Source organism: Thunnus thynnus, chromosome 13, assembly GCF_963924715.1.
Source record: "Thunnus thynnus chromosome 13, fThuThy2.1, whole genome shotgun sequence".
Lineage (NCBI taxonomy): Eukaryota > Metazoa > Chordata > Actinopteri > Scombriformes > Scombridae > Thunnus > Thunnus thynnus.
This window is the reverse complement of record NC_089529.1, coordinates 10,123,731-10,150,234: the sequence shown is the minus strand read 5'-3', so window position 1 is coordinate 10,150,234 and position 26,504 is coordinate 10,123,731. Positions and strand designations below refer to the sequence as shown.

General features: G+C 39.1%; 4 protein-coding genes across 4 annotated transcripts; all 4 read left to right on the top strand.

The window, feature by feature from the left end:
* Window positions 1-425: 425 nt before the first annotated feature.
* On the top strand, window positions 426-5,728 carry ppme1 (protein phosphatase methylesterase 1). The gene is made up of 14 exons (XM_067607739.1): window positions 426-724; window positions 1,616-1,711; window positions 1,883-1,973; window positions 2,098-2,155; window positions 2,681-2,732; window positions 2,987-3,141; window positions 3,361-3,451; window positions 3,735-3,800; window positions 3,897-4,020; window positions 4,147-4,276; window positions 4,495-4,539; window positions 4,678-4,742; window positions 4,871-4,938; window positions 5,288-5,728. Exons 1-14 carry the CDS (start codon window positions 639-641, stop codon window positions 5,289-5,291), a joined length of 1,131 nt encoding a protein of 376 aa, XP_067463840.1. The 5' UTR covers window positions 426-638; the 3' UTR covers window positions 5,292-5,728.
* Window positions 5,729-7,397: 1,669 nt separating this feature from the next.
* Window positions 7,398-8,327, top strand: LOC137196280 (odorant receptor 131-2-like). The gene has a single exon (XM_067609150.1). It carries the CDS (start codon window positions 7,398-7,400, stop codon window positions 8,325-8,327), a length of 930 nt encoding a protein of 309 aa, XP_067465251.1.
* Window positions 8,328-11,868: 3,541 nt separating this feature from the next.
* LOC137196279 (odorant receptor 131-2-like) lies at window positions 11,869-12,798 on the top strand. Its single transcript, XM_067609148.1, has one exon. It carries the CDS (start codon window positions 11,869-11,871, stop codon window positions 12,796-12,798), a length of 930 nt encoding a protein of 309 aa, XP_067465249.1.
* A 6,165-nt stretch (window positions 12,799-18,963) lies between these two features.
* On the top strand, window positions 18,964-20,082 carry LOC137195001 (odorant receptor 131-2-like). Its single transcript, XM_067607082.1, has one exon. The coding sequence runs from the start codon at window positions 19,016-19,018 to the stop codon at window positions 20,000-20,002; it is 987 nt and encodes a 328-aa protein (XP_067463183.1). The 5' UTR covers window positions 18,964-19,015; the 3' UTR covers window positions 20,003-20,082.
* Window positions 20,083-26,504: the final 6,422 nt, after the last annotated feature.

Sequence of the window (26,504 nt, the reverse complement as noted above, 5' to 3'; positions counted from 1 at the left end):
TGTTTTTATATTGCTTAAAAATGTTTAGTTTTAGTTTAGATTTTATTAGTTTCAGCATCAGTTTTAGTTGTATTTATTTATTTTATAATATGGGGGTTATTTGTCAGGGGAAAGATTTAAGAAGTTCAGAGTAGGTATTACAATACAAACACAACACTTTGTGACTCAATAAACATATACACCAGTGCTTCCTCATGCTTGTTGGATTGACAAATGTTTGTTTTTTCTGAAGTCAGTTTTTATTTTTCATTTCAATACACTGAAATGTTTTTCCACACCTAGTTTAGATTTAACTATAATAACCTTGCTGGTTACCAATGTTCACATACGTGATGAGGGGTCACAAGGTGGAAAAATGGGTCATGTTTTTTACAGACAGTAGAGGGCGGTAGTGCTTTAACCTGCCAGGAAACAAAATCAGAGAAGAAGAAGAAGGCCGACCCAAAATAATCACAGCAGCCGCAGAAGAAGAGCGATTAGCCTTTTATTAGCCTTTAGCTTGTCAGATAAACGTAGTAACGGAGCAGAGGAAATTCATCCAATGTCTGGCTAGCGTCGGTGCTGGTGTCGGAGAAAAATCTTATGCTGCGAAAGAGAAGGACAGTTCCTGACAGAGACCGACCCCGACTGTCGACAACATGGAGAAACGGCTGCATTTAAACCTGCTAGCTTCCAGACCTCCTATGGCAGGTGGTTTTCAGTCCAGCTCCAAAATGAAAATGGGGTGAGTTTAGCCAGCTCAGTCTTAATAGCATGTTGTTTTGGCTTGATAACGTGATATTTAATCACATCTGCAGTCACATTAGCTGATCTCTGATTCGTCTGCGCCATCAACACAGCTGCTATGATGCTAACCTGAACAAACATCACATTTATGACAGGCAGCTAATGACAGAACAGCTGAACTGATAGCCTTAGCTACTGCTGCTACCATCAGTGGTGAATAAAACGCCATATAAACATTAATATGAGTATTTACATTAGCTGGCGGCTCTGCCATTCAGGTACACTGATCCTATCCATCATTAGCTAAGATAAGCTAATATTTTTCACTGTGGATAAAGAAAATTCGTCACTCTAAAGCAGTTTCTTAAGATGGTGATGTCAGTGAGGTTTTGGCCCATTTTCTTGTTAATATCAACTTATACAACCTGTGTAGTGAAGGTCAAGACTTGTTTCCGGCTTGTTTACATCACCATGATACAGGGATTTTTAGCAGAGATGCACATTCATGTTGACACTGCATGTGCTGACTCAGGTTTTAACAAACAAACACTTCATTTATTCAGTATTAAGAGCTGTGTTTGTAGGTTAGCAATTTAAACACTTTTATGTTTGGTCATTTTGGTATGATCTCAAAAGATGACCTCAGTAAAGGTAAGATGGACTTTAGACATATCATTTAATCTAAATGGGCCATTAAGGGTTTTGGTGTGGCAGCATTTGATCATGTATAGTTATCAGGGAGTAGTCACCCTCATTAAAACACACACCTAATGTCTATGTCTTGCTCCTGAACGTTAATGCTTCTGTGTATTTTAATAATCCTGTTTCCCTTGTAGATAATAACAGTCACAGCTTTGTTTACACTGTGCTTATCTTTTATTTTATGCAGACCTGGACGGAAGAGAGATTTCACACCGCTGCCCTGGAGTCATTACTTTGAAACCATGGAGGATGTTGAGGTGGAAAATGAAAATGGCAAAGATATATCCTTGCAGATTGCTGCTTCTGTTTGTCTGCAGGAAATTCAGCATGAGTGATTTATACTACAAATCCAGTTACAAATAGTTGCACATTTTCACATTATTAGGTGCATTAAGTAATGTTCAGTGTATGTCATGTATGCACTGGCATGTATTTCCTTGACTTCCTTGAACATTTTCAGACTTTACTGCAGTGGCTCCCATGGTCCTGTGCTGCTCCTGCTCCACGGAGGAGGCCACTCTGCTCTGTCCTGGGCGGTGTTCACTGTGAGCATGATTACACAAACTCTGTAGCCTCTCAAGTCTGAAAACCATGTGTTAAAATACCCGCAACACAACATATAATATTTTTGAAACTGTTCGTTTTTCTTCCATGTTTGTGTCTTTACAGGCCGTCATATACAGCAGGATCAACTGCAGGGTGGTGGCAATGGACCTTCGAGCTCATGGTAAATGGTATAGGTAGTCACAGGACACAAAATTAGTTACTAGACATGTTTGATACGTAGTTGAGGAAAATTTAGGAGTTTGTCTGAGTCCATCTCAGGACACCTTGATAACACCTGTTCTAATATGCAGGAAAATTGAGGTCTTGAATGATATTTGTCAGTTCAGTTAGGTAGTAATAGCAATCCTCTTTGAATAACGATGAGTGATTTACAATCTTCTAGGTCACCTACTATCCTATCCTATCCTATCCTATCCTATCCTTACCACTCTTTGTGTCTTTCCAATTGCAGTGATGAAATAAAGCAGTGATCACTTAATCTTTCATACTGACAGCATAATAACAAAGGTCCTTTATCAGATTTTGCTGCTCAAATAGCAGCTACAGTGCCATTAGTGTCATTAGAGGTCAACTTTCCCCACATCCTGTGATCACAACCCTCCCTACTTCATTTGGCAGGTCATTCTTCATATTCATGGGCTCAGATGGAAGAAATGGTTAAATTTGCTTATGTCTTTTCCTGCAGGTGACACTAAGGTGAAAAATCCTGAAGATCTCTCTGCAGATACAATGGCCAAGTAAGTAGTGTGTGGGTGTGTGTGTGTGTGTGTGTGTGTGTGGGTTGTTGGGTGGGGCAAAGGCTGACAAATATTTTGTGAAAAGCACTTACACACTCAAATTAATCAGAGTAGCAATGAACCACTAGTGTCTTAATTCATTATTAAATACAGTCTCAGTCCTGAGGTTTCTGTCTGAATATTTAGAAACACTGAAACAAATGATGGAAATGTAACATGGTTAACAGGTTATCTCTTGCTTTTTCTTTCTAAAGGGATATTGGCAAAGTGGTTGAGGCGCTCTATGGAGATAACCCACCACCAATCATGATTATTGGACACAGCATGGGTGGGGCCATTGCAGTTCACACAGCTGCTGCCAACCATATACCATCCCTGCTCGGTCTCTGTGTCATTGACGTTGTAGAGGGTAAGTGCTCCCTTGTTGTCTTATAGGAGCATAACTTCGTTTATCAAATCAAAAGGTGTTGATGTTATTCTTTTAGTCCACAGCTCTAGAGTTTTTCAGGCTTAAACTGATTACATCTGCAGTGTATTTAAATTAGAAATACTCATAATTCTTTCAAATGATGTTCTCACTATCGTATTACCAGGTATAATAATGACAAATCATCGTGTTTGCATTCAGGTACAGCAATGGATGCTTTGAACAGTATGCAGAATTTCCTCAGAAGTCGGCCAAAGACATTTAAATCTCTGGAAAATGCCATTGAGTGGAGGTAAACATACAAACACTGACACTGCTACATCTTGGAAGTATGATTGTGCAAATTATTTGGTTAATGTTAGCAAATAGTGTCATAAACATTATTTACTAAAACTAATAGGAGCCTTGTTTTAAGCATTTGCAATATTTTGGGCTTGAAAAGGGTGTATTTTGATTGTCAAGTTTTCACTTGGTTGAACGGCCTCCATCCTGAGAGTTTGGATTAGTAAGATTTCATTAAATTTCATCCAGTTATGATTCTTGTACACAAGACATTTCTTTTCCTTTCCTTTTAGTGTGAAGAGTGGCCAGATCCGAAACATAGAGTCAGCTCGGGTGTCAATGGGAGGCCAGGTGAAAAAGTACGTCTGCTACGATTCTCATCTGTACATTTAGTGCTGTGCAGGTTTGCAGGTTTCATTTACTGTATGTTACTTTTCCTCTTATGACATTCGCAGATGTGAGGAATCCACGAGCAGTCCAGGTGTCTCTAATAGCATTGAAGGTATAATAGAAGAGGAAGAGGAGGAAGAAGTGGAAGAAGAATCCAACAAGAAAAGAATGAAGGAAGATGATCAAGAGGTTCTGTCTGTCTTAATCCTCGTCTTACTCATGTATCGTGTGTGTGTGTATGTATATATAATGTATATGTCTGTGTGTTGGAGAGAGGTTAAAAAATATCTTATACAGTTGATTTCTTTCATACAGATAAAAAAGGAAAGTGTCTTCACCTGGCGAGTGGAGTTGTCAAAGACAGAAAAATACTGGGAGGGCTGGTTCAGAGGCCTGTCTGCCCTCTTTCTCACCTGCCCTGTGCCAAAACTGCTCCTGCTCGCAGGTTAGATCAGTCAAATCACCAAAGTGATCACAGTGAACTTACATTATTATTATTGGTACTTCATACACGAACATAAATAAGATCAAGGATGGGCAGATTTGATGGAATTTCAGCGCAGTCTCACTAGATTGGATGAATGCAGATAATATAAAGCTTTTTCCTAAGAAATGTTGCCATTGACTGCACCGTTAACACCCCTGACTTGTTCCATTGTACAGGAGTGGACAGGCTTGACAAAGACTTAACTATTGGACAGATGCAAGGTAAGGAGTACAAACTGAGATTTTCGGAATCGTTTCCGATGATTGTCTGAGTTGGACTGTCACTATATACTTCAGTACACAATCTTAAATCATAAGTGTAGTCACAGAGTGATCAATAATCTCACTGTTTGTCCTCAGGGAAGTTTCAGATGCAGGTCCTCCCACAGTGTGGTCATGCTGTCCATGAGGACGCACCTGAAAAAGTAAGTGGTGTTTACCTGATCATATGAGCTGTATGTATTATTGAATATGATGTTTTATGTGTGTGTTCAGCTGCTGCTCTTTGATCCAGATTCAGTTTGTTGCTATCTTTCTCGTCATCTGTCACCAGGTAGCAGATGCTCTAGCAACATTTATGGTCCGGCACAAATTCACAGAGTTTAAGGAAGGATATCTGTGGTAAGTGAACTTCCTACCAGTAAGGATGTATACACTATAAAAGATTTGTTAGATATTCAAGCAGTTCATTGATTGTATATAATTAAGGATAATAATCATTCCAAATAGGTTTTGTATAGAATAAAGACTGAAATGTTGAACAAAAAGTAAAAATTACATTAAACGGTTGAATGTTTCACAGGATTTCACAGAATATAGCTGCAATGTGTCAGCTGTTTGAGGACATACTGTGGTCCTTTTTAAAAGAATTTACAATTAAATTACATTGTTTTCTTTAAAAAATGAATAATTGCAAAAACAGAGATGTAATGTCCACATTGTCTGATTTTGTGTAATCATCTTTCTGCAGCTAATTTCCAGTTTTCAGCCTAAATATAGCCAGCAGCCATAGAAGAAATGTTACGACTCATCGGCATCAACATACAATTTAACAGCAAATTAAGGAAAATATAATAAGCATTATTATTATTATTATTATTTTATTATTGTTATTATTATGTTGCTTTTGTTATGTAGATACTTTGCCTTTCAGCTTTGCCTTATTTTTATTTTAAAACACTGGGATTTGATTGTATTTTTCCTTTACAGTATTTTTTTTTTTTTTAATCTCTGAAATGTAATGCTACCCTTGTTTTAATGTTTTATTTTGGGTGATTGCATCACTGTTATAATACCTGTTTGTAATGTTTGAATCCAAACAACGATTAAAGATGGATGCAGCAAAAAATGTCACCCATGCTTGTACGTATATTTGGAATGTGTATTAAAAGGACGTCATGATCATTTTAAATGTGGTAGTTCATCATTACATTATGTTGCAAGATACACGTAATTGGTGTTTGAAATAAGTGACAAATACATCTTCTATAATTATACTTCATTATATGAAGTAATAATAACCAAAAGTCTTCACACCGTAGCTGTAAATGATGATTGTGTACACTTCTCAACCCTCTTCATTTTTTATGTTTTGAGTTCTCAAGTCAACGTCTGAAGGAAAATTTTTGGATTTTTGTGAAGGAAATATTTTACATACTTGTCCAGAATTCTGGCTTTATGGACCACTTTAGCGTTAGCAACATTAGCAACAAGCAGCTCTATTAAGCATCTCTTTTTACGAGTTCTTCTTTCAAAGCATCCTAAAACAGAAGAAACAAATCCTGTATATCTTCCTGCAGTATCTTAAAAGTTCAGGATGCTGCAGAAACAGAAGTAGAAAACAACATCACAGTTTTTTAAACTTTGATGGAAGTGACATGTTTTTCTTCATGTGCCTGATTTACTCAAGGGAAAGAAATGCAGGCTTTAATTGTCCCTCCACAGACTAACACACTCAGAAATATCTTGTAATGATGTGCAATATAAACATTTGAATTATTAATGAACTGTAATGACTGTCCTCCAAAGAGCTAAAGCCACTGAGACCATTATGTGACTAGAGTCTAAACAATTTGTGTCCTAAACAGAAGTTCTTTGGTTGCATCATTTTAGGCCTAAAACACATTTTCAACAAAACTTTAAAAACATGGGTTGAAGCTAAGGCAGGAAAGTGTATTTTTTCCTGTTTAGTAAATATATCTTTGTTACCTTGTGACTCTACGTTCAATAGAAATACTGTAGGATTGACTTACATTGGAGAGATTTTAGTGTGTGAGGCAAGAAACACTGTTGACCCCTACTACTGATTCCACCTGGCATTGAGTCTTTAAACCTTATTTTTCTTGCAACAAATGAAAACAAATCTGTCAATAAGGATCTGTCCACAGTGACTAGACATGATGATGAATCACAACATGTTTCAACACTCATTTGGGCACCTGACTGATGTTTTAAGACAGACTTTAAGTATCGCTTAAGTTCAACAATGTGAAACAACAATATAACACATACAATATATTTTAATACAACTGTAAATAAGCTGTGCTTCAGTAGCACACAACTTCTCCGACTCTTACTCATTCAAAGAAACCATGAGCAATGCTGAACTTTGACTGGCTGTTCAACTGAAGGTTGGGGAGATGATGTCAAGAAGACACAGATGACTTATAAAAAGGATGTGATGGAGGTTAATTCACTCCTCAGCCCTGTTCACCAAAACGTCATTGTCAAATGAAGACAGACCAAACCAGTAACATGTAAGTAATGTGTCTCGTACATACTGATGAGACAATACATATAATTTCATAGATTGTATTTATTTCTGAAGTATTTTTATTTATTGTGAGACTTTGCAATTGTTGATGTTTTTGTATAATTTTTTACCCCTGAATTTGTGACTTTGTTTCAGACCAACATGCTTATTTAAGATATTGTGTGACAGAATCATCCTGAACAGGCTTTTAATATCTAGGAATGATTATTAAAAATGAATGTTCATAATATTTACTGTTGATTACAAAAACATGATATGTTTTTTTGTGTATGCCCTGTCTTTACAAATGCTGCATGAAGCTGTGGTCATGAATAACACAACAGAAGTAACCCAGGTGATGCTGTTTCAGACACCTATCAAAGCTTTGCTGTCCATGCTGCCGTGTCTCCTTTTCCTGTATGTAAATGCAGTCATGCTGTTCGCCTTGTTGAGGAAGCCCCTCTTACTGGAGTCCTCTCGCTACATCCTGTTCGGTCATTTACTCATCATCGACACTCTCCAACTTCTAGTGACTATGTTGCTTTACCTCTTTGCTGAGACCATGGTCAGAATGATCAGCTACGTTTGTGTAACTGTCACGCTGCTTGCAGTCGCCACTTACAAAATGTCACCCATCAACCTGGCTGTGATGTCTTTGGAGAGGTATGTTGCTATTTGTTTTCCACTGAGGCACACGGACATTACCACCAACAGGACGACGGGCACAGCCATCACTGTTATGTGGATAGTGGGCTCTTTGGACTCACTCACCCAGTTTTTCCTGTTTATCAGTCTGGAGAACACAGGTTTCATTCTGCAAAGTTTCTGCACTAAAAGCAATGTCTTCCAGCTAAAGATTTATTCAACTGTATATAATGCCTTCACCGCTATATATTTTGCGTTGGTGAGTCTGATTATCATCTATACATATATTGCTATCATGATTGTTGTAAAGTCAGCCTCGGGTAATGTTAATAAAGCCATGAAGGCCTGCAAGACAGTGTTATTGCATCTGTTTCAGTTGTGCCTTTGTCTCACCTCCACTCTGTTTAATATGATATCCCCCAATAAGATGACGACCATAAATACTGCAATGGCTGTTAATATTCGGTATGCCCTCTTTGTAAGTCTTATTGTCTTTCCTAAGTGTTTGAGCCCACTCATATACGGCCTCAGAGATGACACCCTCAGACATATCTTCAGATACTATTTCACCTTTGGTTTCAAAGTCACTATTAAGCCATCTCCAAAGTCTTGATAAATAAATAAGAATTAAAAATATGGTTTAAATGTTTTTTGTCCGTTTCTTAAAGGTAGTGTTCACTGATATGCTGATTTTAAACTTAAAGTAGTGTTTGCATTTACTCCTATACAAGACAACTACAATGCTGTATAAAGCAGGTATTTTGTCAAGCAGCTGTAAAGTCTGAGAATTATTGTCTAAAATCATGTCTCCTCAATGAACCATGTCTATTTTCAGGGTAAAAGCTTGACTGTAATTAACATAGTGCATACAAATAAATGTCACCCTCAATACACCTTTTTTGGTGAAATGTGTGTTAATAAAAGACCTCATTTGTACACAGTAATGATGTGACAAAGATATTTGATAATACACTGTAAAAAAAAAAAAAAAAAAGATGACAAATTGTGTTAAATATCTAGTCTTGACTGTTGGACAAGTTTGTAATGAGACAAAACCCATTAAGGTGTCAGAAGTGCACGATGCACTAAACAATTGAATGTTTCAATCTGTAGTATCTTTAATTTTCTTTCATATATACAATTACCTGTTTTTACAGTATATTACACATAGTGAGAAACAATATCTATAAAAAAGAAATAATGATCGATGTATGATTGTGTGCATTTATATAATATCAATGATAACTCTACTGACAATAAAAGAAAAATGTGCATATTGTAACTTCCTTTAAAGTTACCATTAGAAGAGAAAATCATTCAAATATCTTACAATAGTTTGTTGGTTGATGAGGTTTATTGATGTTTTATTCACATCATTTTGCTTTAGTGCAATGTTTTTGCAGCCCTTTTTTAACTTTTACACTCAACTATTTTCTGCCTCTTCTCCTTTGTATAAATATAATGCTGTCCACAGTGACTAGACATGATGATGATAGGATATGACGTGTCGATCAGAACAAACAAGACGAGCTTCAGGTTTGTTTATTCTAGTAAAAGTAGAATCAGGTACAGCTACAATTTAATCAGAACAATGTCCATCACTGTCCGTGTTGTTGGCATATTGGTTCATGGTGAAATACTGTATCAACAACCTGGATTGCAATGAAATTTAGCATGTATGGTCACCCGAGGATGAAACTGGTTTTGGTCCAAACTACACTTAAAGGTACCCTGTGGGATTTTTGACCACCAGTGGAACTATGTTTTTATGAGTGGGCCCCCATTTTGCGGGCGACACGATACACATTCCTGCCAATGGTTGCACATTATTCCTCTGATGTACAAAAATCACAGCCATTCACCCATAAGCCAGGGAAGAAGACTGCAAGCAAGTAAACAATGATGTAAACAATGTGTAATGCTTTATGAGGAACGAAATAATTTAACATGTTTTTAGACCTCAAGGAGACACTGACAATGTGTTTTGGTGAGAAAATCAGAAACTTAGTTTACAAAAAACTCCATAAGAAGGCAGCTTTAAGTTTGTGACGGTATACCTTTAATACTAATGATGGAAAAGGTTTGATGCTAACATAGCATGCTAATGCTATTCTAATTCTACAGTAAGAAATGTTAGCATAATGTTAACAAATGGTTTTATGTTTCCTGCATCTCTGTGTCATGTTAATAACAAGACATGGGTAGACAAAAGAAGTAGCTCATACAAATGTAGAACATTATTTGGACATTATTAAAAACACATATGTCATAACTACTGAAGAAGGAGCTTTCAGAAAATTTCCACTCACAAAGTCAAGAATACATCAGCAGGTTGTTCAATTTTTACTTGTGAACAACCACGTAAAGGCACTGTAAGTCCAGCTGAGGTTGAGAACAGCTCAGACATTAATGTGATTCAAAGACTAACAACATAGAGCAGAGCCTCTAACAAGGTCAATGGGAGCATTCAGTTTTTAGGAGCATTTAAGGCTTAAGGTTTTCCTTTGACACTACCCTCAAGCCAACTGAAATTCACATTTTCATCAGTCAGTGTTTTTGCCAACGATATCTCAAGCTGAACCTGCACCAGTCTGCTGATGGTGAAGAGTAATTATGGGAATGATTTTATGGCTTGACAACCAATATGTGGTCAATATGTTGCCATATTCAAACTAAAAGTAACTATATAAAAATGCACACTTCTTGCGCATCTCTGCTGTTGAAGTATTGTCTAAACACATCTGAACAGGCTGTTTTAATAGGCTGTATATGCTGTTGTTTAAATATTGATGACACAGTGCAACACAATGATTTGAATTTCCCTTTTAGTTTATAGCTCATCAGCTTGTCAGTTAACCATTTAGAAATCCTCTCACCAATTTTTTATGGATTTTGGCAAATTTTGCACCTAAAGGACAGACTCACATTTTTTCAAGTCCATCTTAAAACAATAGTCAGGTGCCAAAATGAACACTGACACATGTTTTTCTTGCTGTAATCATTCATCCTGTTCATACTGACCATGAAGACATCCCTTCATTATGCACTTTCACTAGAAGTGGTGGGGGTAAATTCCAAATCCCTCCTTCCATGCAAAAATGTATTTAAAAGTTTATTTGAAGCTAATATGAAGCTTCAGCAGTCTGAATTAGTCAAATCAAGTCAATATACCTTTTAATGTAACAGTCTTTTTAGTGCCAAATTCCTTTTTTTGTTACTATCCTTCTACTGCAGCTGAAAAGGAAAACACTGTCTGTTGAGACACAAGGGAATTTTTACTAAAAAGACAAACTGTGGAAGATATCCACTTTATTTGACTAACTCAAACAGCTGAAGCTTCATATTATCCTAAGATAAACTTTTAAATTCATTTTTGTTCAAAATGAGGAGTGTCGATTTTGTCCCTCATCACTTACATTGAAATCACATAATGAAGGGATCTTCTAATAGTCAGTATGAACAGGAGGAATAATTACAGCAAGAAAAACATGTTTTAACACTCATTTGGGCACCTGACTGATGTTTTAAAACAGACTTTAAGTATCGCTTAAGTTCAACAATGTGAAACAACAATATAACGCATACAATATATTTTAATACAACTGTAAATAAGCTGTGCTTCAGTAGCACACAACTTCTCCGACTCTTACTCATTCAAAGAAACCACGAGCAATGCTGAGCTTTGACTGGCTGTTCAACTGAAGGTTGGGGAGATGATGTCAAGAAGACACAGATGACTTATAAAAAGGATGTGATGGAGGTTAATTCACTCCTCAGCCCTGTTCACCAAAACCTCATTGTCAAATGAAGACAGACCAAACCAGTAACATGTAAGTAATGTGTCTCGTACATACTGATGAGACAATACATATGATTTCATAGATTGTATTTAGTTCTGAAGTATTTTTATTTATTGTGAGACTTTGCAATTGTTGATGTTTTTGTATAATTTTTTACCCCTGAATTTATGACTTTGTTTCAGACCAACATGCTTATTTAAGATATTGTGTGACAGAATCATCCTGAACAGGCTTTTAACATCCAGGAATGGTTATTAAAAATGAATGTTCATAATATTTACTGTTGATTACAAAAACATGATATGTTTTTTTGTGTATGCCCTGTCTTTACAAATGCTGCATGAAGCTGTGATCATGAATAACACAACAGAAGTAAGCCAGGTGATGCTGTTTCAGACACCTATCAAAGCTTTGCTGTCCATGCTGCCGTGTCTCCTTTTCCTGTATGTAAATGCGGTCATGCTGTTCGCCTTGTTGAGGAAGCCCCTCTTACTGGAGTCCTCTCGCTACATCCTTTTTGGTCATTTACTCTTCATCGACTCTCTCCAACTTCTAGTGACTATGTTGCTTTACCTCTTTGCTGTGACCATGGTCAGAATGATCAGCTACGTTTGTGTAACTGTCACGCTACTTGCAGTCGTCACTGTTAAAATGTCACCCATCAACCTGGCTGTGATGTCTTTGGAGAGGTATGTTGCTATTTGTTTTCCACTGAGGCACACGGACATTACCACCACCAGGACAACGGGCATAGCCATCACAGTTATGTGGATAGTGGCCTCTTTGGACTCACTCACCCAGTTTTTCCTGTTTATCAGTCTGGAGAACACAGGTTTCACTCTGCAAAGTTTCTGCACTAAAAACGATGTCTTCCGTCTAAAGATTTATTCGACTGTATATAACGCCTTCACTGCTATATATTTTGTGTTGGTGAGTCTGATTATCATCTATACATATATTGCTATCATGATTGTTGTAAAGTCAGCCTCGGCTAATGTTCGTAAAGCTATTAAAGCTTGCAAGACAGTGTTGTTGCATCTGCTTCAGTTGTGCCTTTGTCTCACCTCCACTCTGTTTAATATGATTATCTCCAATAACATGTTGAACATAAATACTGCAATGGCTGTTAATATTCGGTATGCCCTCTTTGTAAGTCTTATTGTCTTTCCTAAGTGTTTGAGCCCACTCATATACGGCCTCAGAGATGACACCCTCAGACATGTCTTCAGATACTATTTCACCTTTGGTTTCAAAGTCACTATTAAGCCATCTCCAAAGTCTTGATAAATAAATAAGAATTAAAAATATGGTTTAAATGTTTTTTGTCCGTTTCTTAAAGGTAGTGTTCACTGATACGCTGATTTTAAACTTAAAGTAGTGTTTGCATTTACTCCTATACAAGACAACTACAATGCTGTATAAAGCAGGTATTTTGTCAAGCAGCTGTAAAGTCTGAGAATTATTGTCTAAAATCATGTCTCCTCAATGAACCATGTCTATTTTCAGGGTAAAAACTTGACTGTAATTAACATAGTGCATACAAATAAATGTCACCCTCAATACACCTTTTTTGGTGAAATGTGTGTTAATAAAAGACCTCATTTGTACACAGTAATGATGTGACAAAGATATTTGATAATACACTGTAAAAAAAAAAAAAAAAAGATGACAAATTGTGTTAAATATCTAGTCTTGACTGTTGGACAAGTTTGTAATGAGACAAAACCCATTAAGGTGCCAGAAGTGCACGATGCACTAAACGATTGAGTGTTTCAATCTGTAGTATCTTTAATTTTCTTTCATATATACAATTACCTGTTTTTACAGTATATTACACATAGTGAGAAACAATATCTATACAAAAGAAATAATGATCGATGTATGATTGTGTGCGTTTATATAATATCAATGATAACTCTACTGACAATAAAAGAAAAATGTGCATATTGTAACTTCCTTTAAAGTTACCATTAGAAGAGAAAATCATTCAAATATCTTACAATAGTTTGTTGGTTGATGAGGTTTATTGATGTTTTATTCACATCATTTTGCTTTAGTGCAATGTTTTTGCAGCCCTTTTTTAACTTTTACACTCAACTATTTTCTGCCTCTTCTCCTTTGTATAAATATAATGCTGTCCACAGTGACTAGACATGATGATGATAGGGTAATGATGTGTCGATCAGAACAAACAAGACGAGCTTCAGGTTTGTTTATTCTAGTAAAAGTAGAATCAGGTACAGCTACAATTTAATCAGAACAATGTCCGTCACTGTCCGTGTTGTTGTCATATTGGTTCATGGTGAAATACTGTATCAACAACCTGGATTGCAATGAAATTTGGCATGTATGGTCACCCGAGGATGAAACTGGTTTTGGTCCAAACTACACTTAAAGGTATCCTGTGGGTTTTTTGACCACTAGTGGAACTATGTTTTTATGAGTGGGCCCCCATTTTGCGGGCGACACGATACACATTCCTGCCAATGGTTGCACATTATTCCTCCGATGTACAAAAATCACAGCCATTCACCCATAAGCCAGGGAAGAAGACTGCAAGCAAGTAAACAATGATGTAAACAATGTGTAATGCTTTATGAGGAACTAAATAATTTAACATGTTTTTAGACCTCAAGGAGACACTGACAATGTGTTTTGGTGAGAAAATCAGAAACTTAGTTTACAAAAAACTCCATAAGAAGGCAGCTTTAAGTTTGTGACAGTATACCTTTAATACTAATGATGGAAAAGGTTTGATGCTAACATAGCATGCTAATGCTATTCTAATTCTACAGTAAGAAATGTTAGCATAATGTTAACAAATGGTTTTATGTTTCCTGCATCTCTGTGTCATGTTAATAACAAGACATGGGTAGACAAAAGTAGTAGCTCATACAAATGTAGAACATTATTTGGACATTATTAAAAACACATATGTCATAACTACTGAAGAAGGAGCTTTCAGAAAATTTCCACTTACAAAGTGAAGAATACATCAGCAGGTTGTTCAATTTTTACTTGTGAACAACCACGTAAAGGCACTGTAAGTCCAGCTGAGGTTGAGAACAGCTCAGACATTAATGTGATTCAAAGACAACATAGAGCAGAGCCTCTAACAAGGTCAATGGGAGCATTCAGTTTTTAGGAGCATTTAAGGCTTAAGGTTTTCCTTTGACACTACCCTCAAGCCAACTGAAATTCACATTTTCATCAGTCAGTGTTTTTGCCAACGATATCTCAAGCTGAACCTTCATCAGTCTGCTGATGGTGAAGAGTAATTATGGGAATGATATTATAGCTTGGTCAGTATGAACAGGAGGAATAATTGCAGCAAGAAAAACTGTCGGAGTCTGCTCTCCCCCTCACCTGTTGCTGTGGGAATTGTCCAGTCATTCAATCTCACTCTCTGCTCTGCCACACCCCTCATTAGTTCAGCCACTTTCACCTGGTGCTCCCACCTGCTCATCATCTCCAATCAAACCAGTATATAAGCTGCCTCAGTCCACTCCCTCTTTGTCAGATTGTCTATGCTGCTATGTTAAGTCGTCTTGCCTTCATCTCTGGACTGCCTTCCTGGTTCCTGATCGGCTCGTCTCCGACCATCGCTCCTCGTCTCTGCCCTGGTAAACCCACCAGCCTTCTGTCCCTGACTCTGAGTTCTGCCTGCCTGTTTCTTGGTCTTTGTCTGTTTGTGGTTGAGAGACTTTCCAATTCCTGCTCTGCCATCTTCTCTGGTTACATCTGCTCTGCTCCCTGTTTACCTGCTGCTGAAGCAGCCCAAAGCCACATCTCTGCCTCCGTACCGCCCCTAAGACTGCGCTATTGACCTCTTGCCTGGGACTTCACCCCCCAAGGGGTGCCTGTACTCCCTGTCTGAGCCCGAGAGAAAGGCCATGGAGACTTACATCAATGACTCAACGCCTTCGAGCTGCTCCAGGGGGCCACCATTTTCACCAAGCTCGACCTGCGCAACACCTACCACCTTGTCAGTATCAGAGAGGGAGACGAGTGGAAAACGGCCTTCAACACCCTGACAGGGCAATACGAGTACCTTGTCATGCCATTTGGCCTCACCAATGCCCCCGCTGTCTTCCAGGCCCTGGCAAACGATGTTTTCGAGACATGCTCAACTGGTTCGTCTTTGTCTACCTGGATGACATTCTCATCTTCTCCCAGTCCAGAGAGGAACACATTCACCATGTCCAAGCCATCCTCCAGTGCCTCCTTGAGAACTCCCTGTTCATCAAAGCTGAGAAGTGTGAGTTCCATGCCTTGTGAGTGTCCTTCCTGGGGAACATAGTTGCACAAGAGAGTGTACAGATGGACCCAGCTAAAGTCTCCGCCGTCACCTCCTGGCCTGTTCCTGAGACCCGCAAACAGCTTCAGTGCTTCCTGGATTTTGCCAATTTCTACCACCACTTCATCCACAATTACAGCTCTGTGGCAGCTCCTCTCACCTCCCTGACCTCCTCCAAGGTGCCTTTTCAGTGGTCACCCTCCACTGACAAAGCCTTCCAAACCCTCAAAACACGGTTCACCTCAGCACCCATCCTTCAGATGCCCGACCCTAATCACCAGTTTGTTGTGGAGGTGGGCGCCTCTGATGTGGGGGTAGGGGCCATCCTGTCCCAGCTCTGCCACTGACCAGAGGCTCCACCCATGTGCCTTCTTCTCTCGGCATTTGTCGCCTGCCGAGAGAAATTATGATATTGGCAACAAGGAGCTGCTGGCAGTGAAGATGGCCCTCGAAGAGTAGCGTCATTGGTTGGAGGGTACCAAAGAGCCTTTTCTTGTCTGGACTGACCACAAGAACTTGGAGTACATCTGATCTGCTAAAAGACTGAATTCCCGCCAAGCCCGTTGGTGCCTACTCTTTGCCCAGTTCAACTTTACCCTTTCCTACTGCCCTGGGTCACGTAATGCCAAACCCGACGCCCTGTCCCGGCAGTTCCAGAGAGCGGAGGAATCTGGAAAGAGGCCAGAGCCCATCCTCCCTGGGTCCTGTCTTGTCGCCGCAGTGACCTGGGACATTGAGGAGAGGGTGAGAGCAGCTGCTGAGGGACAGCCTGGTCCCAGCTCCTGCCCGCCAAACTGCTTGTTTGTCCCTCCAGCCTTGAGGTCAGAGGTGCTGCAGTGGGCCCACTCCTCCAAGCTCTCCTGCCACCCTGGTGCTCGACAGACACAGCACGCCCTCCTCCAGTGCTTCTGGTGGCCCAATTTGGAAGAGGACACCCAGGACTTCGTCAAAGCCTGCCCAGTCTGTAATCAACACAAGACCTCCCACCAGGCCCCGGCAGGACTTCTGCAGCCTCTTCCTGTTCCCCATCGCCCGTGGTCCCACATCTCCATGGACTTTGTGACGGGCCTTCCCTCTTCTGAAGGCCACACTGTCATCCTGACCATCGTGGACCACTTCAGTAAAATGCTCTGCCAAGCTCCCTTTAGCCAAGGGAACTGCTCAGTTGGTCCTGCTCTAGATATTCCGTCTTCTCATGGCCTCCCTGTCGATGTGGTGTCGGACCGTGGGCCTCAAGTTGCCTCAGTTTTTTGGAAAGAGTTTTGCAGTCTCCTGGGTGCCACCGCCAGTCTGTCCTCCGGCTTCCACCTTCAGACCAATGGGCAAACGGAGCACATGAACCAGGAGTTGGAAATGGCCCTGCGGTGCATGGCCTCCCAGAACCCCTCCTCCTGGACCTCATAACTGTTGTGGGTAGAATATGCCCACAACTCCCTCATCTGCTCTGTCACCGGCCTCTCTCCTTTCCAATGTGCCTACAACTATCAACCGCCGTTATTCTCCACCCAGGAGAAGGAGGTTTCCCGCCCGTCTGTCCAAGCCTTCATCTGCCACTGCTGCAGAACCTGGCTCCGGGCCCGTTCCGCCGCCAACCGCCGCCAACCGCTGCCACACCCCTGCACCTACTTACCAAGCAGGTCAGTGAGTGTGGCTCTCCACCGGAGACCTGCCCCTCCACATGGAATCCAGGGAGATGGCACCCAAACACATTGGACCCTTCACAATACAGAAGGTCATCAACCCCGTTGCCAGTCCATGACGCCCTGCCTACGGCCTTCCAGCAGTGAGTACTCCCCGCCCCTCTCTGCACACTGCTGCTTCTCCTGGAGCTCTGGACTAGAGACTGCTCTTGAGCAGTGTTGCGTCTTTCTGTTCTTTGTCACCGATCAAGCCTCCCGAGGAACTGTTGGACTGTTGCCAGCGCTGTGGTTTGTCTGCCTTTGGAGTGGAAGATCAGGGTTTGATTCCCGGTGGAGCCATACTCACCAGAACTGTGTTTCTCTGACCGTGCTACTATTGTCTTGACATTGTGTGGAATAAAGGCTGTAAAATATATACTGGTGTCGTTTGTGCTGCAATTGGGTCCATTCTATACCCGTTACAAAAACTTGTTTCAACGCTCATTTGGGCACCTGACTGATGTTTTAAGACAGACTTTAAGTATCCTTTAAGTTCAACAATGTGAAACAACAATATAACACATACAATATATTTTAATAGTGCTGTAAATAAACTGTGCTTCAGTAGCACACAACTTCTCCGACTCTTCCTCATTCAAAGAAACCACGAGCAAGGCTAAGCTTTGACTGGCTGTTCAACTGAAGGTTGGGGTGATGATGTCAAGAAGACACAGATGAGAGTGATAAGGTCTCCCATCTGCACTGAACCTCTTTTAACGCACTTAGACAATAGAAGGCACATATATGGAAGGACTAGTGGGGTGTGTGCGGATCTGACAACCCGGGCCGACAGTCATCTGAGCTGGTGGGGTTGATGTTGATTGGGGGGGGAGGCCTTGTGGGTCCAGGTTCACACACCCTGACATTCCATACAATCAAACATGCACACATCCATCATACACACACACACTCACACACATCGTACACATACACACGCACACACCCACACGCACGCACACACTCACCCTCACACCCCCCCACGCTTATTTTACTTCCTTTAACAAGAAATCATGTCTTTGTCAATAATGTTTCTGTCTTTGTAAGGTCTGTGTATTTCCTACAATATCTATGTATGTCTAATAATCAATAGTCTCTGAAATACATGTATATGTCACCTATTGCAAAAAGAAAAAAAAAATAGAAGTAAAAAAAAAAAAAGACACAGATGACTTATAAAAAGGATGTGATGGAGGTTAATTCACTCCTCAGCCCTGTTCACCAAAACCTCATTGTCAAATGAAGTCAGACCAAACCAGTAACATGTAAGTAATGTGTCTCGTACATACTGATGAGACAATACATATAATTTCATAGATTGTATTTATTTCTGAAGTATTTTTATTTATTGTGAGACTTTGCAATTGTTGATGTTTTTGTATAATTTTTTACCCCTGAATTTATGACTTTGTTTCAGACCAACATGCTTATTTAAGATATTGTGTGACAGAATCATCCTGAACAGGCTTTTAATATCTAGGAATGATTATTAAAAATTAATGTTCATAATATTTACTGTTGATTAAGGATGATATGTTTTTTTGTGTATGCCCTGTCTTTACAAATGCTGTATGAAGCTGTGATCATGAATAACACAACAGAAGTAACGCAGGTGATGCCGTTTCGGGAACCTGTGAAAGCTTTGCTGTCCATGCTGCCGTGTCTCCTTTTCCTGTATGTAAATGCAGTCATGCTGTTCGCCTTGTTGAGGAAGCCCTTCTTACTGGAGTCCTCTCGCTACATCCTGTTCGGTCATTTACTCATCATCGACACTCTCCAACTTCTAGTGACTATGTTGCTTTACCTCTTTGCTGAGACCATGGTCAGAATGATCAGCTACGTTTGTGTAACTGTCATTCTACTTTCAGTCGTCACTTACACAATTTCACCCATCAACCTGGCTGTGATGTCTTTGGAGAGGTATGTTGCTATTTGTTTTCCACTGAGGCACACGGACATTACCACCAACAGGACGACGGGCATAGCCATCACTGTTATGTGGATATTGGCCTCTTTGGACTCACTCACCCAGTTTTTCCTGTTTATCAGTCTGGAGAACACAGGTTTCATTCTGCAAAGTTTCTGCGCTAGAAACAATGTCTTCGGTCTAAAGATTTATTCAACTGTATATAACGCCTTCACCGCTATAAATTTTGTGTTGGTGAGTCTGATTATCATCTATACATATATTGCTATCATGATTGTTGTAAAGTCAGCCTCGGCTAATGTTCATGAAGCCATGAAGGCCTGCAAGACAGTGTTATTGCATCTGTTTCAGTTGTGCCTTTGTCTCATCTCGACTCTGTTTCATATGATATCCCCCAATAAGATGACGACCATAAATACTGCAATGGCTGTTACTACTCGGTATGTCCTCTTTGTAAGTCTTATTGTCTTTCCTAAGTGTTTGAGCCCACTCATATACGGCCTCAGAGATGACACCCTCAGACATATCTTCAGATACTATTTCACCTTTGGTTTCAAAGTCACTATTAAGCCATCTCCAAAGTCTTGATAAATAAATAAGAATTAAAAATATGGTTTAAATGTTTTTTGTCTGTTTCTTAAAGGTAGTGTTCACTGATACGCTGATTTTAAACTTAAATTAGTGTTTGCATTTACTCCCATACAAGACAACTACAATGCTGTATAAAGCAGGTATTTTGTCAAGCAGCTGTAAAGTCTGATGTGACAAAGATATTTGATAATACACTGTAAAAAAAAAAAAGATGACAAATTGTGTTAAATATCTAGTCTTGACTGTTGCACAAGTTTGTAATGAGACAAAACCCATTAAGGTGTCAGAAGTGCACGATGCACTAAAGGGTGTTTCAATCTGTAGTATCTTTTATTTTTCTTTCATATATACAATTACCTGTTTTTACAGTATATTACACATAGTGAGAAACAATATCTATACAAAATAAATAATGAAATGTAATATCAATGATAACTCTACTGAAAATAAAAGAAAAATGTGCTTCTTTTAACTTCCTTTAAAGTTACCATTAGAAGAGAAAATCATTCAAGTATCTATATATATAACTATCTATAACTATATGTAGTCTGCATCTAGAATCATTCATTCATTCTCTTTACACACTATAAACACTATATCAGCTGCCTTTAAACAAACTAGGACATGATGTCTTATTTTGCCATCAGCTGTTTATTTGTTGGCCATTGCTTGTTCACTAGTTTTTATGTTGCATTCTGGGATCATAGAGCTCTATACAGCACCACCTCAGGCTGTGAGACTCTTCAATTCGTCCTCCGCACTCCAATATAAAAAACAGTTTTATTTTTATGACTTACTATTAATTAATCTATGTATATAATTTATGTTTTTGTGAGTAGTATAGAGGAACTACAAACTACATTTCGTTATACAACATTTTGTTGTAAAATGAAAATAATAAATTAATCTTTAATCTTGAATTGTGAATATAGGATAAAATAAGCTTCACATAAAAATTCGGACAGCACTGCAAAATAGCAAACTCACCAATAGGACTATGCAGTGAATAGTGAATATTTATCATTTTCTCTCTGTTCTTTTGACAGTGTTACAAACAACAGCTTTTTGAATGATATCATGTGGTTTGACCAAAACAGTTTTACACATCTGCACGCAGACTGCATTTGGAGCACAAACATATTAATATTTGAACTAAATATTTAGTGTCATATGTCGACAGATAATTTTCCATAACAGTTAACATTTTTAAAGTAGTTGTCATTTGTCTAGCTTACTTCAACAACATTATAAATACACAATACCTTGTTTTATGATAATCGGGCTAAAAGTCATGACGAGTTATAGCCAATTACAAAGTGACACAAGATGCCAACAGAATGGTGTTACAAGATGAAAAGACATATGTAGAGTGGTGATGTGAAGTCTGAATCTGCATGTAAAGAGTTCATCCTTTAGCCAGCAGATGTCACCTTTGGTTTGTATATGCTGTGGTTCTACAGTACACACTGTGACTTTAACTGCAGCCTTTAACTTTAGTCTGTAGTCTGTAAGCATGTGGCACCTGAAAAAACTTGTATGAGGTTATGAAAAATAGGCATTCTCAGTAACTTATGTTATTATTGATGAAATTCCTGTCCCCTCCTCTTTCTCACAGTCCAGATGGACACTTATGTAGGAGAGAGGATAGAGGCAGAAAGCAGAGAGAAACCAATTTATGTGGGTAAACAGGGAGGGAGGTGCTGACCCGTGGAATAAAAGAAGCGTCTGAGCAGGAGGTGGACTAATTTAACCGATCTTTACTCTGCCACAATCCTCAAGCCCTCTCAATACCTCTCTGGTCTTCGTGAAAGAGCACTTGAAGAGTTGAAAAACATTCCAGAGAGAGAAAGTACCTGGTGACGGAGAGCAGCTTTAGAGCGAGAGCAGAAGAAAAAGGTTGTTATCACGATCACAAAAATCCTTCACATCCTCAACTGAGAAAATGGATTCTGTGGCCATTATTTGGTGTAATAATGGCTGATTTCATTAACACAGCTTCTGTTTTAGTTTTGGTCACACAGGTTTCCAGTGTGTTGTGGTGTTTTCATTGTACTGTGTTCACGATGAGCACACCAAGAAAAGATAATTCATTCTGAGCCAAATGCATGTCATGTGAAGGTAGAGAGAGACAGAGACAAAACACTTATCTCTGTGTTTGCTATTTACCTGAGATTAAATTTAAGGGAAAAACCCTGAGGTATTTTTTCACACAAAATTGTTTAAACAATGTTTATATATTTGGATCCTCATTAGCTGTTACCAAAGCAACAGCTACTGTGTAACTTGTGCCACTGGGCTAAATGCAGGTAATTTTGTAAGAGCAAAGACTCTTACAAAACCAACTTTTTACAAAAAATACAACAATACATAAGCAATATAATGCAAACCAGTAAAGACTAGCCCACGATAAACACTACCTTTGTGAAAGAAGTATTTGTATGTTTAGTACATTGAACTCTTTTGATACAGTGTCAGAGAGAAATTGAGTTCAAGTCAGTGGTGATTTGTGTTGCTCATCTATACATGAAGGAGATGGGCATAAACAGCTTACATTATAATACATCTATGTACAATAATAACAGAAGAAGTAAGAAATAGTTAAATGAACACCTCACTCCTTTATTACAGGGCTATATTGGATTGCACATGTGTTTCTGTTATTTCTATGTGTATTAGCTTAAAACACTGCTGGTTACAAAACATTTGACTCGGTTGACTTGGCAATTTCTACTCATGTTTATGAGACATTTGAAAGAAATGGAAGTTCAATTACAAAATAATAAGGTGCTGGTTAAAGTAAAAGGAAATATGATGCAAAGAGCAGAAAACATAATGACATACTAGCATAATAGTGGGGCTCATCATGGGCTAAATCATGTCTAATGGAAAAGTCTACGGCTGCATGAGGAGGGGTTGTGGAAAAGTCATGGGGAAACTTTATAACGTACAAATTCTGATGTGGCCGTGATTTGAAAAGAAACCCTTAAATTGAATTGTAGTCTTTAAGTCTCTCTCCCTCATCATAACTTCTTTGCTACAGCAACATACAGTATAGTTTTCATGCTGAAGCATTGCACTCAAGGCAGAATTTTCTGAATGAATTTAAGAACAATGAGAATATTCAATGCACTCATTTTATCCACTTCAAGATAGATTAAAAAAAAGACATGCTGTTATGCTCACATGCACATTCACGAGCACAAACGTTTGCACCATAGAGTAGCAGATGAATGGGATAGTGGGAGAGTAATTGTATCCCTTGTGGCTCTCCAGAGGACAGCACTGAGACTCAAATTAAAGCACTGACCTGGTTAGCTTTCTGTCAGCAGGAGGGGGTGCTGCCCCCAACCCCCACCCACCCTGACTTTGCAAGGATTAACTTGTTGACTGACTGAACTATGAGCGGCAACTTGAGCTACATATGTCTGTCTGTGACAGAGCCACACAGCCGTGACTGCCCACCAAAAGCAACAACCTTAATTTAGTGTCACTTCGACAATTCAGTGTCTGGTAGCCATCACCAATTCAAGTGTAAAAAAAATTATACATATATTCAGTATAATGGTAATTTTAGTAGTCTCCAAACATCACAGCAAAACACCAATTTAATGATACGATAGATTTGAAACCTACCACCATAAACGTCTGTACACCACAAACACGCATTTTAAATGATTTTTCATTAGGGACTGCCGTCAAATGAATAGACCACAGCCCGAGGTGACAACATTAACGATGGCTCAGTGTCCCAGGAAGCAGCAAACACTAACAAACCATCAGGTGCATCCCCTTAGAAGAGGCCAAATTAAATGGGACATGGCAATCATTGACGCTATTAATTACACCCGAGCCTTTTCTGCAATGACATGTCACCTGTAAGTCTGTTATGAGTCAGTTATTCTATATATATTCACTTATTGTACATTATTAATGTTGTCAAACAACATTGCACTTGGGAGGTTATCAATGTTTAAGATGTTTTTTTAAAAAGTAAACAAAGGTGATGAGTGATGAACGATATGCAAATTTGAGTTCCACAAAATGGGGCCTCTGTATCTAAATTAAACTTTATAATGACATTACTGTAACATAAAGGAAGATGAAAATGTTCAGACTGTGTAGTACAATATGAATGAATGCTTGAATTAACAACAAATATGAAAAAACTTAGTTACCATGAGAACTGAAATAAAATTTTAGAAAATAAACAAATGCGTCTGTAGTTTATTGATACTACTGATGTGAAATTATGACATTTGTGTCATCTGCACTGTGTTGGCAATACTGAGTCAGAAACATTTGGCAGATAATTCATGAAAATTAAAAAGAGCAATGGTCCAAGAATAGAAGTATCCACCATGGTAACGTTACTGTAGCTGTGTCTCTTTTCAGACTTTAATGATTCTCGGGGGTCACAGTGATGACTATGATATCATAGTTCTCTGTTTATTATGATATCAGCGAGTATTTATATACTGGAATATCAGTTCAGGCAGAATCAGTTCATTTCACACCTTTTAACCGGTTAGAAAGAGACAAAAGTGTTCATCACTGACAGAGAACGACAGGAACATGTCTGATAAAGTGAATCCATCAGTCCTGGACCCCGAAATGGAGGCCAGGCAGCTCATCGACTGCAAGATAAAAAACGAGGCTCTTTGGATACAGGTCGAGGTGCTGAAAGCTCACCTCCTTTCTGCAGAGCAACACATTGTCTGCAAGGAGCAAAAAGTTACTGAGCTCTCCGCCAGGCTGGAGGCAGAAACCAAAGAGAACAAGTTTCTGTGGAAAGAGGTGGTGCGCCTGAGCAATGAGATCCTGGGTGAAAAGGCCAGGAATCTAAAGCTCAGTGATCAGCTGCAGCAGGAGAGAAACATCCATCAGGATGTACTTGAGACAGAGAGGAATTCTCATGCTGAAAGGGTGAGCGAAGACCAGGAGATGCTCAATGAGCTGAGGGCTGAGCAGGAGGCCCTCCATCAAACCATGGAGCAGCAGTCAGAGAACCTGAAAACAAGACTTGAGCAACAGACCTCCACCAACCTTGAGCTTGCCACTCAGCTCCAGGCTGAGAAAGAGGCAAGTCAGGCCCTCCAGGCAGAAAATGCCCAGCTCAGGGAGAAGCTGAAGAAGCAGGAGGATAACAGCATTGTTGCTGTAATAGCCGTTGAAATGCTGGTAGAAGAAGAAGAAGTTTCTGAGGAGAAGGTCCCAAAGAAAAAAAAGAGGCGCTCAGTGTGGAAAAGAATCCGCCACTTCTTCGGTTTGAGGAGGAGAAAGAAGAACAAGCAGGAGAATGAGTCAACAATCAACTAAGACTCCTACACTGCAGTGACTCAGCACCCCTTGTTTTAATATAAATGTTCTGTATTATTGTATTTGATTGTGCTGTGGTTGTATTGTGGGAGGAGCAGGAGGAAAAGACCCTTGTTGCAATAAAAGCCATCAAAATGCTGCTAGAAGAGGATGTTTCTGAGGAGAAGATCCTAGAGACAAAAAAGAGGCGCTCAGCGTTGAAAAAGAATCCGCCACTTCTTCAGTTTGAGGAGGAGAAAGATGGACAAGCAGGAGAATGAGTCAACAATCAACTGAGACTCCTACACTGCTGTGACTCAGCACCCCCTGTTTTAATATAAATGCTCTGTATGATTGTATTTTATAGTTTTGTAGTTGTATTGATGTATTGTTGAGTTGTTCTGTTTTCTTTTCTGTCTGTTATCACCCTCTTCATGACATACAATGAAGTCATTTACAGAACAGAAAATGTTCTGATCTTTAATTGTTGTCCAAACAGGAATTTAGAATCTCCTATGCTGGTACACCATCAACATTTGAAGGATTGTTCAGAGTGAGTGACTGCACATTTTATCTAAATATTGCAGTTGAATGATGCCTTCAATCAAGGCATTATAGCAATTTTTGTCAAATGTGCATGCTTACAAGAATTTGGCCTGGTCATATCATAAAAGTAATAGGCTTGTGGAATGCCAAAAAATAAACCACTTACCTTTTAACAGGTTCAGTCAAATTGAGTTATGTACCTAATTTTAGAACATTAGATTAAATTTGTAGCCTACAAGTGGACAAGGAAAAAAAATGCTGCAAATACAAAATGGTGGAAAAGGTGGAGGTGGAAACTGGCGTGGCCAATATGACAGTCCATGGTTGGACCAAACAATCAAGAAAAAAAGTAGTCTCTATACTTCAAGGTTCAAGAGTTTTGAGATAAAATGTTAAATGCTAAGTGTATATATATGGTGGGCCCCAACTGCACCAAACATGTATCTTCTTCTTCCTCTTCCTGATTAATTGGCCTTAATGAACTTTCCATCAAATTTGACTGAAATCTGTTCAACAATTTAAAGATCCTCTCCAGCCATGATGTAAGATGTATATAAAATACACTACTTTGAATAATAATTGTGTCTGATATGGTTTTTCCACAAAAAAAGGGTCAATTAAGTGACATCTATCCTTCTCCCTCATTTAAGATTACAGA